Source organism: Grampus griseus (genome assembly GCF_964374135.1).
Source record: "Grampus griseus genome assembly, chromosome: 11".
In the NCBI taxonomy this organism is placed as follows: Eukaryota; Metazoa; Chordata; class Mammalia; order Artiodactyla; family Delphinidae; genus Grampus; species Grampus griseus.
Window position 1 is genome coordinate 24069808 of NC_139005.1, and position 16158 is coordinate 24085965.

Sequence of the window (16158 nt, forward strand, 5' to 3'; positions counted from 1 at the left end):
CTTTATAATGTGTTTCTCTGGAGCATGAATCAACCAGTGACACCCTACATTCCTGGGATACAGGTGAGGATAGCCGGCAGAGTGAATCATCCCTTCCACCACCAGCACAGCCCCACTCCCACATCCTGAACCTATGGAGGTGTTGTGGAAATCCTAGGTGAATAGACAAAGGCATTCCCTCTTCCTCACCCTCATATCACAGAAAAACAGCAGGGAATTGCATGCCTGATTTAATACCTACCTGCTTCTGAGTTCTTCCGTATAGCAGTAAAGGTAAGCTCAAAGCTGCTGCCACTGTTGTCTGTATCAGAAACAAAGGTAACTGTGGCCTCATTGGTCTCTGTCAGCAATGGTGAGGGCAATATATTTCCACAGACCTTACCTTAAAAGCAAAAGAAATTGAAATAAGATTACTGAAAAATGATGGAAACAAACTTAGACACGTGCTTTTCTGATACTCCCTTCCATGAACTCTCTGCTCTAAATACACCAAAGTATACAGTAGTCCCTTTAATTCATCCTACACTCTGCTTCAATAATTTATACTCCATTTACTTCCTCATACCCAATCTCACATGTCCACATTCTACTCATCCTTCAGGGTCTAACTCAAAGTCCAGCTCTCCATAGACATTCCCTGACAACCAATGGAAACGAGAGCTTTTCTGAACCCCACGGCACATATCCTACTCCACGCCATTTCCTACTTTGTGGTACACCTTTATCTACTTCACCAAACTGCAAGCTCAGTAGGGCAGAGACTGCTTTTACTCTGTATACACTCAGTACTTGGTATGATATCTGGTTTAATGATTGGTTTAAAGAATGATTACTGGGTAAAAAGGCCTGAAGCATGAAATCATTTAGTCAATAAATATTATAACCCTTAGCACAATACCTTGACTATAGAATTCTGTCAAATACTTCTGAAGAGATATTTATACTAATCATTGGCCATATGGAGACCTAGAGACCGAGGTCTATGCCAGCTCCAGAGACCTTCTATCACGCTTAACACATAATATTTCAATTAAAGTAAATATATCAGTTATGCTTACATAGCTTATAAGAGGTATTCAATAAAAGAAATGAAATGACATGAAATTACCTATGGTCATGAGAAAAAAGAACATTATAAAACAAGGTAGAGTTCAGTGTGTACAGTTAATATGTATAGATAAATATACATCAAAATGTTAGCAGCATTTACCTCTAGGTGGTAAGGTTATGAATGGTTTACGTTTTCTTCCATATGCTTTCTGTCTGTACCAGATTTGGCAACCATGCACCCGCTTTTGTGGTAAGAAGGAAAAAACTGACATGGCCTTGAAGGGAAGTTTCTGACAATTGTGAGATCAATTTCGTTCAACACTGCTATTAAACTTGAGAAAGGAATCGATAAACCTCAGGAAATATGCTGGTCTTTGCTTCCACTCTTACCACACACACTCTTGGCCCCTTCAAAAGGGCACAGTTTGCAAAATGAAATAATTTCCCTGTGTGCAGAAATCTAATTTCAGATCCTTTAGCCCCTCTTTGGCTGTTTGGATACTCTAAAATGACAAATGAAAATAAATGTAGCATACTCACTAATAAGCACTCCACTGCTTGATTGTAAAGATACAGAGTCATGGTCACATTCAACTTGATTTTCTATGTCTAAGCTTGTAAATTTTATTAGGATAATTTTATTTTCTGGTACCATTATTTTCCAGATACATAAGCTGCAGAGGAGAAAGTGAAGAAAGTATAATAAATGGCAGAGTCAAGTGTGACAAATAAGATCTAATATCTGAGGTTTAGCTCATAACTCAATACTAAAATTTTACAGGATATTAGAAGGTAAAAGGCAAAGGAAATTCTTTATGTGAGAATAATTTGTTTATGCTCAAATTGCCATCATTTCTCCAAGAAATGGAGCAGTATTAATCAGAGAATGTCAGAAACCACCCTTTAAATTTCATTTAGTTATAAAATGCAAGAATTTTGATCTACGAATTTAAGAAACCTAAGATTCATCTCTCTAATTTATTAGTCTAATTGAAAATTCATAATATTCACCCAGAAGTTGAATTATGGATTATGAATTATGGATTGACCATGCAGCATATTTTACCCCAAAGCAGCCACATCCTCCTAGGTCAGCCTAAGTCATAATCCCTGTAGTTGCGATGTTATCCAACTTCCAGGAAGGTAAGCTGTGACCTTTTACAAATATCTTTAGAAACATGTTTAAACATTTTGAAAGTAGTTTACATAATTTAACACACAATCATTTACCTTTATTTTTCTACATGAATTCATACTATTTACTCAAGAAAAGAAATCCCAATCGGCCAGACATTCTCAGGGTCTTCTATGGCTCACATGTATGTGAGTTCAAAGTAATTGTTTTTTTTAATTGACAAGTGACCCTCTGTCATGATTTTAATTGTTCATTTATTTACTTTTTAATTTTTTTGAAGTATAGTTGATTTACAATGTTTCAGGTGTACAGCAAAGTAATTCAGTTATACATACATACATATATATATATATGTATTTTTCAGATTATTTTCCATTAAAGGTCATTCCAAGATATTGAATATAGTTCCCCGTGCTATACAGTAGGTCCTTGTTGTTTATCTATTTTACATATAGTAGTGTGTATCTGCTAATCACAAATTCCTAATTTATCCCTCCTCACCCCTCTCCCTCCTTTGGTAACCATAGTTCATTTTCTATGTTTGTGAGTGAGTGAGTGCAAAGCAATCTTATCTGGAACCTAACATGTCAGAACGAGCTTCCTTCTAAAGCTCCATAGTCTTTATCAACAACCTTAGACCTGCTAACTGTCCCATTGCCCTTCAAGTAATAACTTCTCAGGACTGTAGGAGTTATCCAACCCTTTTATGCCCAGTTTCCAAAACCAAACACTGTAATTCTCACCAAACACCTTCTACTTAACCAGAAACTCCTTGCTTTACGCTTTTTCTATTCAAGCTCATCATCCTGAACTAGATGTAAAAATAGACTGCCTAAAATATTATTAAAATTACTTTTTAATCACTTTGAGTTAAAAAGCAATAAGCTGCCTAAAATATGACGATGCCCACTTTTCTAAGCACTTTAGTCGGAAAAGCACTCCGTATCCATCTTCCTTCTTGGGATTCATTACCCCCCTTTGAGGTAGGCAGGAGAGAAATTACTCCCCCTTCTCCAAATAGAAAAACTGGCATTGATATTGAAAGAGTCATCACATCTCACATATAATGGGAAATACAGTTTAGGCTTTATGACTTCAAAGGCCACTGCTTTCTCCTGTTTTCATCATATTATTTTCTAATTCAAAAATCTCTAACTCAAAGATGGAAAATAGATTTCAAGTCACATGCCAACCTTGATTTATTGTTATTTTAATGATTGCTGCATTAAAAGGATTCTGAGGTCTAGTCAAGCTGAGTGAGAGAGGGGTACCAGAATTAATCATTGATTTATTCATTCAAATAGCTATTGAGCAGTTATTATATGCCAGGCACTGTTCTAGGCTCTAAAAGATGTAATATTTTCCTTGGAAGGAGACCATCTGAATGCCATGAATCTGCCATTTCTGAGAGTCTAGCTACCACCTACCAGAATAAAGGCAGGCTTGGAGAGACTATAACTACCTGCTTCACTTTCACATTATCTCTTTCTCCCTTACCATTGGCTAATTAACTCCATTTGGAATTTAAAAGACCCTTCTTGCATCATTCAAGTTTGCTTAGCACGCTGGAGTCACTAAGTAGGTAAATTGGCTCCATGCCTTATTACATTTCTAAGACACGTCTTTTCACATTTGAACATTCTAAAATCAGAAGGATCTTACAATGGAGTCTTAAAGTTCGGTTAGAAGGATCTCACAATGTTAGTCTTACAATCAATGTATTGAAAGAGTGTTTCAAGAGAGGATTTGTAATAGTTTTGGCCAGTCACCTGGGGGTTGACTGCATACTACTTAATTTTTCTGCTTGAGGTGTTTTAGACTACACTAGTGGTGAAAATTTTAGACTGCAGACTTGCATGAATATTAGCTTATGATTCGAATTCTCAGGAAGATTTGTACTCCTCCCTACATCCATTTCCAAGGTTGAGGCATGTAACTTTCCACATGAGTGGGCTTATGCCTTGTATAGCCTTACACTGAAGGTATAGGTGTCCCACTTTTATATGGAGATCTCCTAATCTTGGGTATTTTGTTTTCTTGATTGGTGGTACATAAAATAACAATGAACAACCAGTCTGTTTTCGATGTGTTGAAATATGGTACAAATTCATGCTGATATTGAGTTGTAATGTAGCTGAAAGTCTTATTGCCTTTAGTTGACTTCTTACTTTAGTCCCTACAAGCTATTTAATATCTTAACTATTTAATCTTAACTTCATTCTCTAAACATGAAGCGGTTCAAAGCTTAACAATTACTAAGACAGCATCTAGTGCAAATTCCTTCAAATATCCCATAGATTACCTTGGCATTTTCTGTTCCTTTCCCAGGAAAGGAATTATCTTCCTTCTTTCCAAAGCTAAATCTTTATTTGTTGTGTTCTCATGAAACTTCCTTCACATACATATGTATTTCTCTTAACTAATCACTCTTACTCTCTCTCCTGCCCATAAGAACAGTTAGCCCTACCCTTCAAAAAGCAAAATCCCCATTTCTGTTAATCCTAGTGCCCTATTACCCAAAGCCACTGTCCCATCTTCCTCCTTCTCTTCACTGCTCAACTGTCTTCCTCATCTCAAACAATAGCAGCTCCTTCCTTCCTGTAGGGCACAAACCTTCAACACAATCTTAAGTCTTTCTCTCTTGAAACCCAAATTTTCAAGTTGTTAGCAAATCCTGTGGCTCTACCACTTCTCACCACCTCGACTGTTACAAACCTGGTCGAAGCTATCTTCATCCTTACCGGGATTGCTGCAGGAGCTGGTCTTTCAGCTCTTGCTCTTGCCTGTTCTATGGTCTATTTTCAACACAACAGCCAAAGAGATCCTTTAAAATGTGTCAGATCATGTTCCTCCTCTGCTCAACGTCCTCCAGTGGCTCCATATCTTACAGTAAAATCCAAAGTCCTTCTTATGCTCTATAAGTTTGGCCACTCATAATCATGACCACTTTCGCCCTCTCTCACTTAGCTCTAGCTAAGTGCTAATTTTTTTTTTCTGCCAGGAATATCCCTTCCCAAGATGATCGTTTGATGGCCTCACTCATTTCATTCAAGTCTTTGTTCAAACATCATTTTCATAGTGCAGTCTTCCTGAGCATCTTCCCCAATTATTGCACAACCCAGCACTCTCTACCCCTCCCTCTTGCTTTATTTTCCTGTACAGCACTTACCATCTTCTACTGTATGTAATATTATCTGTATTATCCCCACTTTCCACCCCACAACTTGCCCCGCAAAGGAAAACATTTTTGTCTGTTTCATTCTCTGCTGTATAACTAGCACCTAAAATAGTGCCTGACACATCTTAGGGCCTCAATTAATTTTTACTATTTGGTGAAGAGGTACCAAGTCTTCAACATCACTTAATGCATTGTGAATATAGCTTCTAACCTTACAATTCTACTGAATCAGTTCCTAACTTTTGAATTACCATATCCAATCACATTTTATCTGAACTCATTTTGACTTTTGCAATATTTGATACTACTAAGAACACCCTCTGTCTTGAAGTCCTTCTTGCAGAGATCTCTTCAATACTTCATCTAAATTGAATCACAAGTTCTCTGTCTTTGAGGGTAAATTGTCTGTCATCTGTGTATATCTTATCCAATAGATAAATGCTTTCTAGAATCTCACGCATAGCCATCCATCTTCTGCTCAAATATCCACTTATAAAGGAAATTCATTATCTCCTGCGCAGGCCATTAAATCTCAGAAATCTCTCAAATTAGAAACTCCTTTACATTGTCCTGAAATCTACCTTCTTCTAACATTTACCCTCTGCTCTTGTTCTCAGCTCAGCAGTTAATCAGAAGTCCAATTCTGCTTCAATGGTAGCCTTTCAGATAAATCAAGACAGTTCCTTCCTCCTGTCAAGTCTTCTTTGGAATGAATATATTCCTAGTTCCCTCCACCACATCTCCCAAGGCACTGTTTTGAATTTCTTTTGATCTTGGTCATTGTCCCTCAGGTAATTTCCAGCCTATCAATGTTCCTCTCTAACGACTGTATCTAGAGACCTCCTGCCTACACCCCAGCCCAGGACTCTAACAGAATAGGACTCTGGATGCTATTCGTCTAAAAGTTTAAGCAAACACGGCAAAGGCTTTATTGGTATTATATTATTACTAGGTTGACTCACAGAAAGTCAACTTAGACTCTTAATAAGCCTTTTAAATATGGGCTGCAATTAAGCCACATCATTTCTGTCCTATACTTGTAATGGATATTTACATTTATTTTACATTAATTTTGTAAATTATAATCTCACCACCATTTTGACTTCCCATTGCCCATGGCATAAAGTCTAAGCTTCTTCACATGGAATTCAAGGTCCTCTACAATTAAGCCCTTTTTATCTTCATCATCGACTGCTACCCCAGTTCCTGCTTACATTAACATTGTTCTCCAGCTGCACTGGGACACACTGTCCAAACAGTCCTGATATTCTTCACCTCCTGACATTTCTTATACACAATTCCCTCTGCCTGGCATGATCTGTAGAAATCTCTTATATGTTAGAGCTACAAAAGACGTCATGAGCAATAAAATCATAACTATACTTCACTGTCTAGTTTCAATACCATCCCCTTAACTGAAGCATCTCTACCCCTCCCAACCACAGTACACACACCTCACAAATCACTGCAATAGGAATTATTCTCTCCATTGTCAATAGTACCAACACACCTTGGTAGTGTGTATTATAAAGCTTATTTCACCTTGTTTTATAGTATAGTTATTTTTGTCCAGCTCTTTCCTCCTACCAGATTATAAACTCATAGAACTCTCATCTACCTTTGAATACCTTTCAATGCTCAATGCGATTTTAAAAATGAATGTAGAACACTTAAGAAAATGAGATATTTGCAAAATTAATTTTTAAAGCTTAAAGATATTCTTAGCCATATAGAGGACAAGGTAGGTAAAAATTTTTTTAAGATACTGAAGCTTATAGATAATGAACTATTTTCCCTCTTATAGGCAACACTGAACAAAGTATTACAATTATTACAGAAATAAGTGGGACAGGATTAACCACTAGATTCCCAAAACAATCTCACTACCAGCTGCTGTTAATGTTAGATATTTGAATACATCAATTCAGGTTAAGTTCCAGTCTTTTTTTGTTTGTTTATTTTTTTTAGTTTTTTTTGGCTGTGCCCCGCAGCTTGTGGGATCTTAGCTCCTAAACCAGGGATCGAACCTGGGCCCCCTGCAGTGGAAGCCTGGAGTCCTAACCACTGGACTGCTAGGGAATTCCCCTCGTAAGCTCCAGTCTTAATGCTGATGATTCATACTAACAGGTATCAGAAATACCAATTAGCAAATATTTGTCATCCAATACCAGATAAAATATTTAGGGTTTTATGTTAATCAAATAAAGTAATTGAGATACCAGATAAAATTGCCAAAACATGGCCCCTTAAAATGGCATGATTTGGGGGAAAAACCCAGGGATCATTCCTACCAGGGTTACGTACCGATGATGAGAATAGTTGCTCTCTTTTGAATGGGGATAACAAATCTTCCCATTTTCTCCAAATAATACTGTTCCCTGAGGTCTACAATCTTCCAAAACATAGGAAAAAAAGCTGATTATTTTGCTCAGCCATGGACATTTCAAGACATATTGTACAGACTCAGCTTGAAGCTATATAATTTATATTATATAATTCGTATTTATGGAAATGCATTTGTTTGTAGGTGCCATGACCTATACTTTGTATTTGCAGACTTTGTTAGGAAAATTTCTAAATCATAATTTTAAAAATATATAACAATTTTATTAATTAACCATCTGATATTCTTTACAATACTTTTTCTCCCACTTTTACTGAGGTATAATTGACATATAACATTATATTAGTTTCAGGTTTATGACATGATTTGTTATTTATATGTATTGTGAAACAGTGAGTATAGTTAACATCCATCACCATACATAGGTACAAAAATCTTTTTCCTTGTGATGAGGACTTTTAAGATCTACTCTCTTAACAACTTTCAACTATGTAACATAGTATCATTAACTATAGTCATCATACTGTACATTTTTATCTCCAGGACTTATTTTATAACTGGAAGTTATAACTTTTGACTCCCTTCACCCATTTTGCCCACTCACCACCTCTGGCAACCACCAATGTGTTCTCTGTATCTATCAGCTTTTTTTTTTTTTTTTTTAATTCCACATATAGGTGAGATCACACAGTGTTTGCCTTTTTTTATTTCATTCAGGATAATGCCCTCAGGTTCCTATCCACGTTGTCACAAATGGCAAGATTCCATTCTCTTTTATGGCTGAAGAGTATTCACAATATTCTTTACCTGAGTTCTTCAGATTTAACAATTATCCAATTTTCTCAAATCATGAGTCATAGTGAAGCTGTCAAATTATAGTGTATGAAACTAATATGGTGTTTTCCCATCTCTAACTTCCTGGGTTATAATAAAATACCTTTGTATAATGATATTAAAGTAAAAGTACACAGATTTTAGCAATGACATGGCAAGTCTCCAGCATTCACTCAGAAATTTCAGACTCCTGTGTCACATTTTAATTGTTGGAAGCTAGAACAGGCAACTAGGCAATGAGAAGCTTAGAAAGATGATATTAAGGAGGTGTTATTTAAATAAATTACTTGTCACATTCTGATATTCATTTGACTGTGGAATTGATGGTTATTGCCTGATTTCATTGCCACTTTAAAATATTGTTACCATTAACATTTGTTCAGCGCTTGTTAACCTTACGCCGGCCTCTCGCTGTTGTGGCCTCTCCCGTTGCGGAGCACAGGCTCCGGATGAGCAGGCCCAGCACCCATGGCTCACGGGCCCTGCCGCTCTGCGGCACGCGGGATCCTCCCAGACCGGGGCACGAACCCACGCTCCCCGCATCGGCAGGCGGACTCTCAACCACTGTGCCACCAGGGAAGCCCTCCATTATATTTTTTTTGTACTCCAACACTCCCTACTTACCAAAGTTGGCTTTGTGTTTTAGATATAGCAGTGCAATATCAAAACTCATACATCCAAGTCTGTTGTATTTAGGATGGATAATAATTTCTGAGACAGGAATTTTCTGTTCCTCCTTATCCTTCTGAAAGAGGTTATACTCCCCAGCAGTCACAGTCAGATGCTTAATTTGCTTCCTAAAACCAAACAAAAATCTTTCAATAAGTCTAGCTGTCTCCCCCAGGAAAGACAGTCTTGGTTTCATGTAATTAAATGAAAGTGATTAATGTACCTTTAAGCATTTCTAAGTCTTAAAAGAAGATGTATCTTTATTAGTGATTATTATCAATTGTTATAATTCCCTGTAAATTATAGGTATCTATAAAAAGTCATGGTTTTCAATCACAGAGTGTTTACATTCTGTGAACCCTTTCCCCTAGCGTCAATTGTCTTTCTGCATAAAATATTTGTGTCTTCTTTTGTACATAAACCAGTCTATACATGCTCTACCATTTTACGCAAGATAGAAAGTTGTTCCTAGAACTGTCCTTCTTTTCCTTTTACTAGTACCCTCTTCTAATCTAGTCAAGTATCTGTTGTTTCCACAGTATTTTCCCCTCCTAATTACTGAAACTCAGATTATTAGAACATTAGTGCATCTGTTCAACATTTGATGTTAATACTTTATTAAAATAAGTAACCATCACCCCTACCCCACCACTAACTCCACAGATCATAGATGATGTCTGGGATCTTTGGGGTCTCTGATTAGTAGAGTAGGAAGCACAAGAAATCTTGGGATATACACAAGTTTCTGGGAATCAGGAAGGTCAGTGGGTAGGTAGACCAGAGGGAAAAATTAAGAAAGGGACTAAGACTGAACCTTGTATGGTATTTAGGGCGTCGAATCTCCCAATCCTATTGCCATGGATCAAGGTTTGATAAGTAATGGAAATCCACAACTTACTCATCGAGGCTAGCCAGGCAGTGTGCTGCTGTAACCACCAGATCACCTTGAATCAAGCTTCCTCCACAGAAGTGGTGCCTACCTAATTTCAGGGAGACCTGCCCAAGAAAAAAGTTATGAACACAACTAATATACATCTCCACACAGATGTCGTCTCCTTCAGAAACATTTGAAATCAACTCTTCTAATATGATGTCACATTAAGACACTGATATAAATTGGTTAGGAAGAGATCTCCTATGAAATAAACTCTTTGACAGTGAGGTCAAGTGGGGTCTGGAGAAAAATTACATGTTAACCTGGAGTTGTAGTATTTGAAAGAAAGGAAATAATTCACCGTTTTCTCATTAAGAAATCAATGTCTTTCTTATACCCACCTGCCACGGGTGTCCACCAACTGTTGAATTTCCCCAACTAGTAACTCTAGAGAAGAACCCCGATTCCAAGATAGTTTCCGTACTTTTCAAATCAACAGCACGAATTCCGCACTTCAGTCCTGTGTGGGAGAGCATATGTGTGATCACACACACACACACACACACACACACACACACACACACACACACACACACGGCATCTTATGTAAGCGTTCATTTTATCCTGATTTCCACGTTCGGATTTTCCTGGCCTGGCTCAGATGTTCTGGTGTCACTCAGCTGCAGGCTATCCCCTTTCTTTTCTCAAGATACCCCTGACTCGTTGACTAGAACTTGCCTCGCCACTCCCTCTGCCCTTTACAGCCTGAGCTACCTTAATAAAAAAGACCTGGGCACTGCATGAGGCCCTCTCCCTCTGGTGATGGATTCGGGGCTTTCTCTGGGAGGGTGAGCATCACATAATTTAGGTGGAATGAAAGATACTGGAGAACATATGCTGCTCCGGAACAGAGCTATTAGGTTTTAAGTTACTTCTACTTGGTTATCTTTCCCTGGAGGAGAATCCTTAGCACAAGCATGATTAGCAGATGTGCCTAAAAACTTGAACTCCAGAATCCAAAGGATTGCAGAAGAAAATCCGGCCCAGGCCCTTCTTGGGCACAGTTGGCTGTTCTGCCCTGGGGAGGAATGAAGTCCCCTTGCCGGCGCTCAGCCGCCCGCAGCCTCGGCGGCGCCCAGCGCCAGGCTCACCTCTGCTCCGCCAGGGGCGGACCGCGAGCACCAAGAGCAGCAGCGAAGCAGCCGCAGGCGGCGTCCGCATGGCGCCCGCGCGCGGGGACCCGTCGGTCTTCCTCAGACGCCGGCGAGGAGAGGCGCTGCGGCCGCAGGGCTCGCGCTCCCGGAAGCGCACGCGCTCTTCACTCCCTCCCGCGGCGCCAAGGGGCCGCACCTGTCGCGCAGCCGGGCGCACAGCTTTCCCTCCTCAGGACCAGCCGAGCCTTGGCCGCTCTCGGGCCGCCCAGGTGTCATAGCGCCCCCGCCCTCCGCCCCTGGAGACAGATGCGAGGTGACCTCGAGGGTGAGCCTGGGCCAGATGCGGGAGCAAGGGCATCAGTGGCCTAGAACGCTCAGCGCAGGTGAATTCTGTTCCCAACCAGGGAGTGTGGCCCAAGCCCAGGGTCAAGGAAGCTGGGCACCCATGCAAGACACAGGCAGGCTGACCTCTGAAAGGAGGACTCGTGAAAACTTGAGTATGTAAAGGTACCACCCTGCTTCTAAGAAGCTTGTTGAAGACCGTGACACTCCCAAGTTTTCAAAGGGAGTGGATGTGAAAGATCAGGTTTCTACCCCGTTCCTTTTCTCAGTGGCATCATCAACTTCAGTGGAATGGACCAAAACTGTAGGGTTCAGCATTTAAGAGTATTAAAATGAATCCAGTAGCAGGATTATCATGTCAGCATTTTTTCAATAATTATTTTCTAATAAGTAATTTGTAACGAGTTAGCTTGAGATTGGGAGAGGAATAAAGCCAGAATTTGTAATTGATTTATAATTTATCAAAAAATGAGGGCAAGGCTAAGTGAACATTTTATATATATTAACTAACCTAGACACCAGTCCCCCAGCCCCAGTTATTTCACTTTTGTATTAAATAGAAATAAAAGCTTCTTGAGGTAGGAGGGTAAACAAATTAGGGAGACAGGCAGGTGGTAGACAGAAGGACAGGAAAACAGAGACAGTCGAGGTGGAGGGAATGCAGGTCCAGGGACAGGCAGCTGACAGTCAGAGAGGGGCAGAAGGGAGCAGGTGAATTGGGAAGCTTCTGGCAAAAAGCTTCAAGAATGTGATTGGCACCCAAACTTGAAACACACCATCTCAAGCCTTCTTGCCTTATGAAGCTAAAAGGGGTTTCCGTGATTTTTATGTCCCAAGTCTTACAACACGGAAAAGCTCTTAAGTTGCACTGTCCAATAGAGTGGACATTAGCCATGTATGGTTATTAAAATTAATATTAACTAAAATAAAAAAAATTTGTTCCTCAGTCGCACTAGCTACATTCTGATCCTCAATAGCCACCTGTGCCTAGTGGCTACCATATTGGACAGCACAGATATGCAACACTGCCATCATCAACAGTTCTGTTGGACTGAATTGTTCTTGAGAGTAGCACCATTTTAAGTATTTATTTAAAATAGTCACAACTTGGGCTTCCCTGGTGGCGCAGTGGTTGGGAGTCCGCCTGCCGATGCAGGGCACATGGGTTCGTGCCCCCGTCCGGGAAGATCCCGCATGCCACGGAGCGGCTGGGCCCGTGAGCCATGGCCACTGAGCCTGCGCGTCCAGAGCCTGTGCTCCGCAACGGGAGAGGCCACAGCAGTGGGAGGCCTGCGTACCGCAAAAAAAAAAAAAAATAAAATAAAATAAAATAAAATAAAATAGTCACAACTTGGATGGCAGTTTGACTGAGTAGATGACTCCTGGGTTTCAAGCTTGGGTGTCTAGGGCACACCAGGAGGGGACTTGGTAAGGTAAGCTGCTCTTTTCTGAAAATACACTGCTACATCTGAGTGCTGTAAAAGAACTCTCCAGGTGGTGGCTGTCTGAGGGGACTGGCCCTCACCACTCTCATCTCCGAGTTTCGCTTTCACTGTAGTGACCTCACGATTATTACCATAACCATCTGTGGCCCCAGGGGCACACTACTCTCCAATAAAAGCTCAGACCCTCCAAAGGGACGCAAACTCCTCTCTTTCTTCTTAGCTAGAGAGGGTCAGATTAAAGTCACTACAAAGCTGTTACAAAATAAAATAGAAGGAAAGAAAAAATGAACATGTGCTGTGCACGTTGGACCCACGATGTTCAAGTTCATGGCTAACCTCATGAAGCTTACAGACCCTGTCCCCTTGTAGTTTTGTGCACATGGTACACACACAGCTTTGCAGGATCTTCAGTGGTGTGTTTCACACCTGGGAGTCTCCATGGGGTTGGGCACTGTTTCATTTCCTGTTACATCACAGCTCCCTTTGTTTCCAGAGTTCAAACTCACAGCCTCAAGTGAGACCTTGTCCTTCTATACAGGAGATTGATCCCTTTCTGGCTTGACAAAATAATGCCTTTCCATTAAGTAGAAAAAGAGCCATTCAATACGAATTGCATACATAACAAAAGCCAGGTCATTAGTTTTAGATTTAAATTTGCTAGTAAGATGATGGTTTAAATATGTTGGGTTTGTGGTGACCTTGAAGGGTCCAAATGGAAGGGTTCTCTTATTTTAAAACAAAACAAAACAAAACAAACCAGAACACTTCAGAAAAGGAAAGGATGTCAAGCAGAGTGGGCTGGACTTTCCCAAATTGGATTGGGAAATCTGCCTTGAATTTGAACATATATCTTCATTAGGGCAGCGAAATAATGATCTGCTATTGGAGGCCTTCCAAGACTCTTGATGGAAGCCCCAGCTCTAAGCACAGTTGTAAACTTAGGAGTGTTGGGAGACTAACCCATGAACAATGAGCAAGTCATGGGGTAAATAATATTTTGTTTAAAATATGTTTTTCCATTCCCGCTAAACCACTGATCTAAACTCTCGAACGCTCTCCCAAGTCCCACAAGACCTAGGAATCAGCACTAAAGTGATTATTAGTGACGTTAGAAACAGCAACTTGATTTGAATATTTGTTGCAGAGACAGATTTCACTAGGTTGCAGAGAGAATGTGAAGGATGCAAGTAGAAAGAATGAGTGAAGACAATTTATTCAAAATAGTCTGGCTGTGAAGGGCATAAAGAGATGCAGTAGCAGCCAGAGGTGAAAAGGAATAAAGGAAGGATTGTTTTCAAGGGATCTTGATGGTGGCTACCTGTATCTGTGTGTGTGTGTGTGTGTGTGTGTGTGTGTGTGTGTTTTCCGGTACGCGGGGCTCTCACTGTTGTGGCCTCTCCCGTTGCGGAGCACAGGCTCCGGACGCGCAGGCTCAGCGGCCACAGCTCACGGGCCCAGCCGCTCCGCGGCACGTGGGATCCTCCCGTTCCCGGGGCACGAACCCGCGTCCCCTGCATCGGCAGGCGGACTCCCAACCACTGCGCCACCAGGGAAGCCCTGTATCTGTGTTTTTAAAATAGAACAGAATTGATGAGAGCCAGAAAAAGGAAGAAGTTAAGGAAGAAGAAAGAGATTAAAGAATGGAATGAATTTCTACAAGATGTGATAATCTAGGGCCGAGGGCCCTCTTCTTTCATTGTAGCAACAGGAGAGAGGGGAGAATTGGGTGCAGGTTAAGTTTGTAGATGACTGAGTGCAGGATATTGAGGGTTTTCTACCTTGTATTTACTCCATAAAGAAAGAGGTGAAGGCATCTCAGTAAGATGAGGGGAAAAGATCTGGAATGGGTAAGCACTGAAAACAGTGGTTGTGGGATATGAAAAAGAGAGCAGACATAAAGCACACAGAACAATGCAATGAATGAATGAATGAATGGGGAAAGGAAGAAGGATACTCTTTTTTTCTTTTTAAAGCAGGCACCTACTGGTGACATGGATTTCAGTGGGTACTAATCACGGAGCACTTGAGAGATTGAAACAAGACATAATTATTTTCATCATATTTTATATAAAATAGACATTTACATAAATTTTATTTTGGAAAGATCTAGGCAAAGTGTACATAATCAGACTTAAATGGGAGAAATACTTTATGGGAGATATATTTCTAACTGGCACAGAAAAAGTAACAAAAATGTACATTTATGTACAACTGATCAAGAACATGATGTAAGTATTTTCCTCTGACAAAAGGAGGGATGGGTGAGTCACAGCAAGTCAAACGATTTCCACATTGTAAAAGCAAGCCATGGGGCTAAAATACAGATATTTTAGTTCCTTTGGAGGAAATGTTTTAAAATCTCTTTTCCTTAGAAACGTAAAAAAATCGCTAATTTTTATATGTACAGACTGCAAAATAAGAGTAGTTACCTCTGCCATAGTAAAGTACTTGGGCAGTTCAGTCACTTTTAGGGTTGTTTGTGTATGTGTTTTGCTGCAATGATTAAGAATTTCTAAAACGAAGGGCAACACTTATCAGTTATCTCTTCAGAGGCAGAGGGCTTTGCATTTGGATTCAGGGGACTCACAGAGCTGGATAGGTCCATAGGAGTAACCACTCCTTTAATGGACAATAAACATGACTGAGACACTTGGTAACTTGTCCCAGGTGAGGCGGCACCTCGGTGGCAGAGCAGGACTAGAATCCAGATCTCCTGGTTCTTGGACTGGGTCACCCCTCCTATGGACCAGCAACACAACCCCAGAAGGACATTATGCACATTGGCAAAGTCTAAAGTGATACAAATATGCACCACGTGCCCCACTGAGAATGGGAAAAAACTCCTGGATTTCTGGACATAGACATCTCTTTTCAGTTTGTGGTAAATGCTGATCTAAACTTACAAACTGATAATGACTGCATATTATGATGGGTGCTAATTTTACAAGTTATATGCCCTAAAGGTTTTCATGGAAAGGATCCTTGGTGATAAAAATGGAACATTTTTATATGAGCCAATTGATAGATATTGATTCTGTTGTGACATTTTATTTTACTGACAGTAAACCATAGCTTTGATTGAAGTTATTTTATTTCTTCTCTTTAAGTTATATGACTACCAAAAAAAAATAAG

At 40.1% G+C, this 16158-nt stretch overlaps 1 protein-coding gene across 1 annotated transcript in view; it reads right to left on the reverse strand.

Moving 5' to 3' along the window:
- The window catches only part of OVCH1 (ovochymase 1), a gene marked incomplete at both ends in the record, with an annotated part of 75655 nt that extends 65035 nt beyond the window's left edge, over positions 1-10620 (reverse strand). Inside the window, 7 exons of the mRNA XM_082665300.1 lie at positions 1-131; positions 242-382; positions 1591-1724; positions 7668-7755; positions 9166-9338; positions 10109-10206; positions 10486-10620. Of these exons, the coding sequence (XP_082521426.1) occupies positions 1-131; positions 242-382; positions 1591-1724; positions 7668-7755; positions 9166-9338; positions 10109-10206; positions 10486-10620 (900 nt within the window). The remainder of the gene's footprint in view (positions 132-241; positions 383-1590; positions 1725-7667; positions 7756-9165; positions 9339-10108; positions 10207-10485) is intronic.
- Between the last annotated feature and the right edge of the window lie 5538 nt (positions 10621-16158).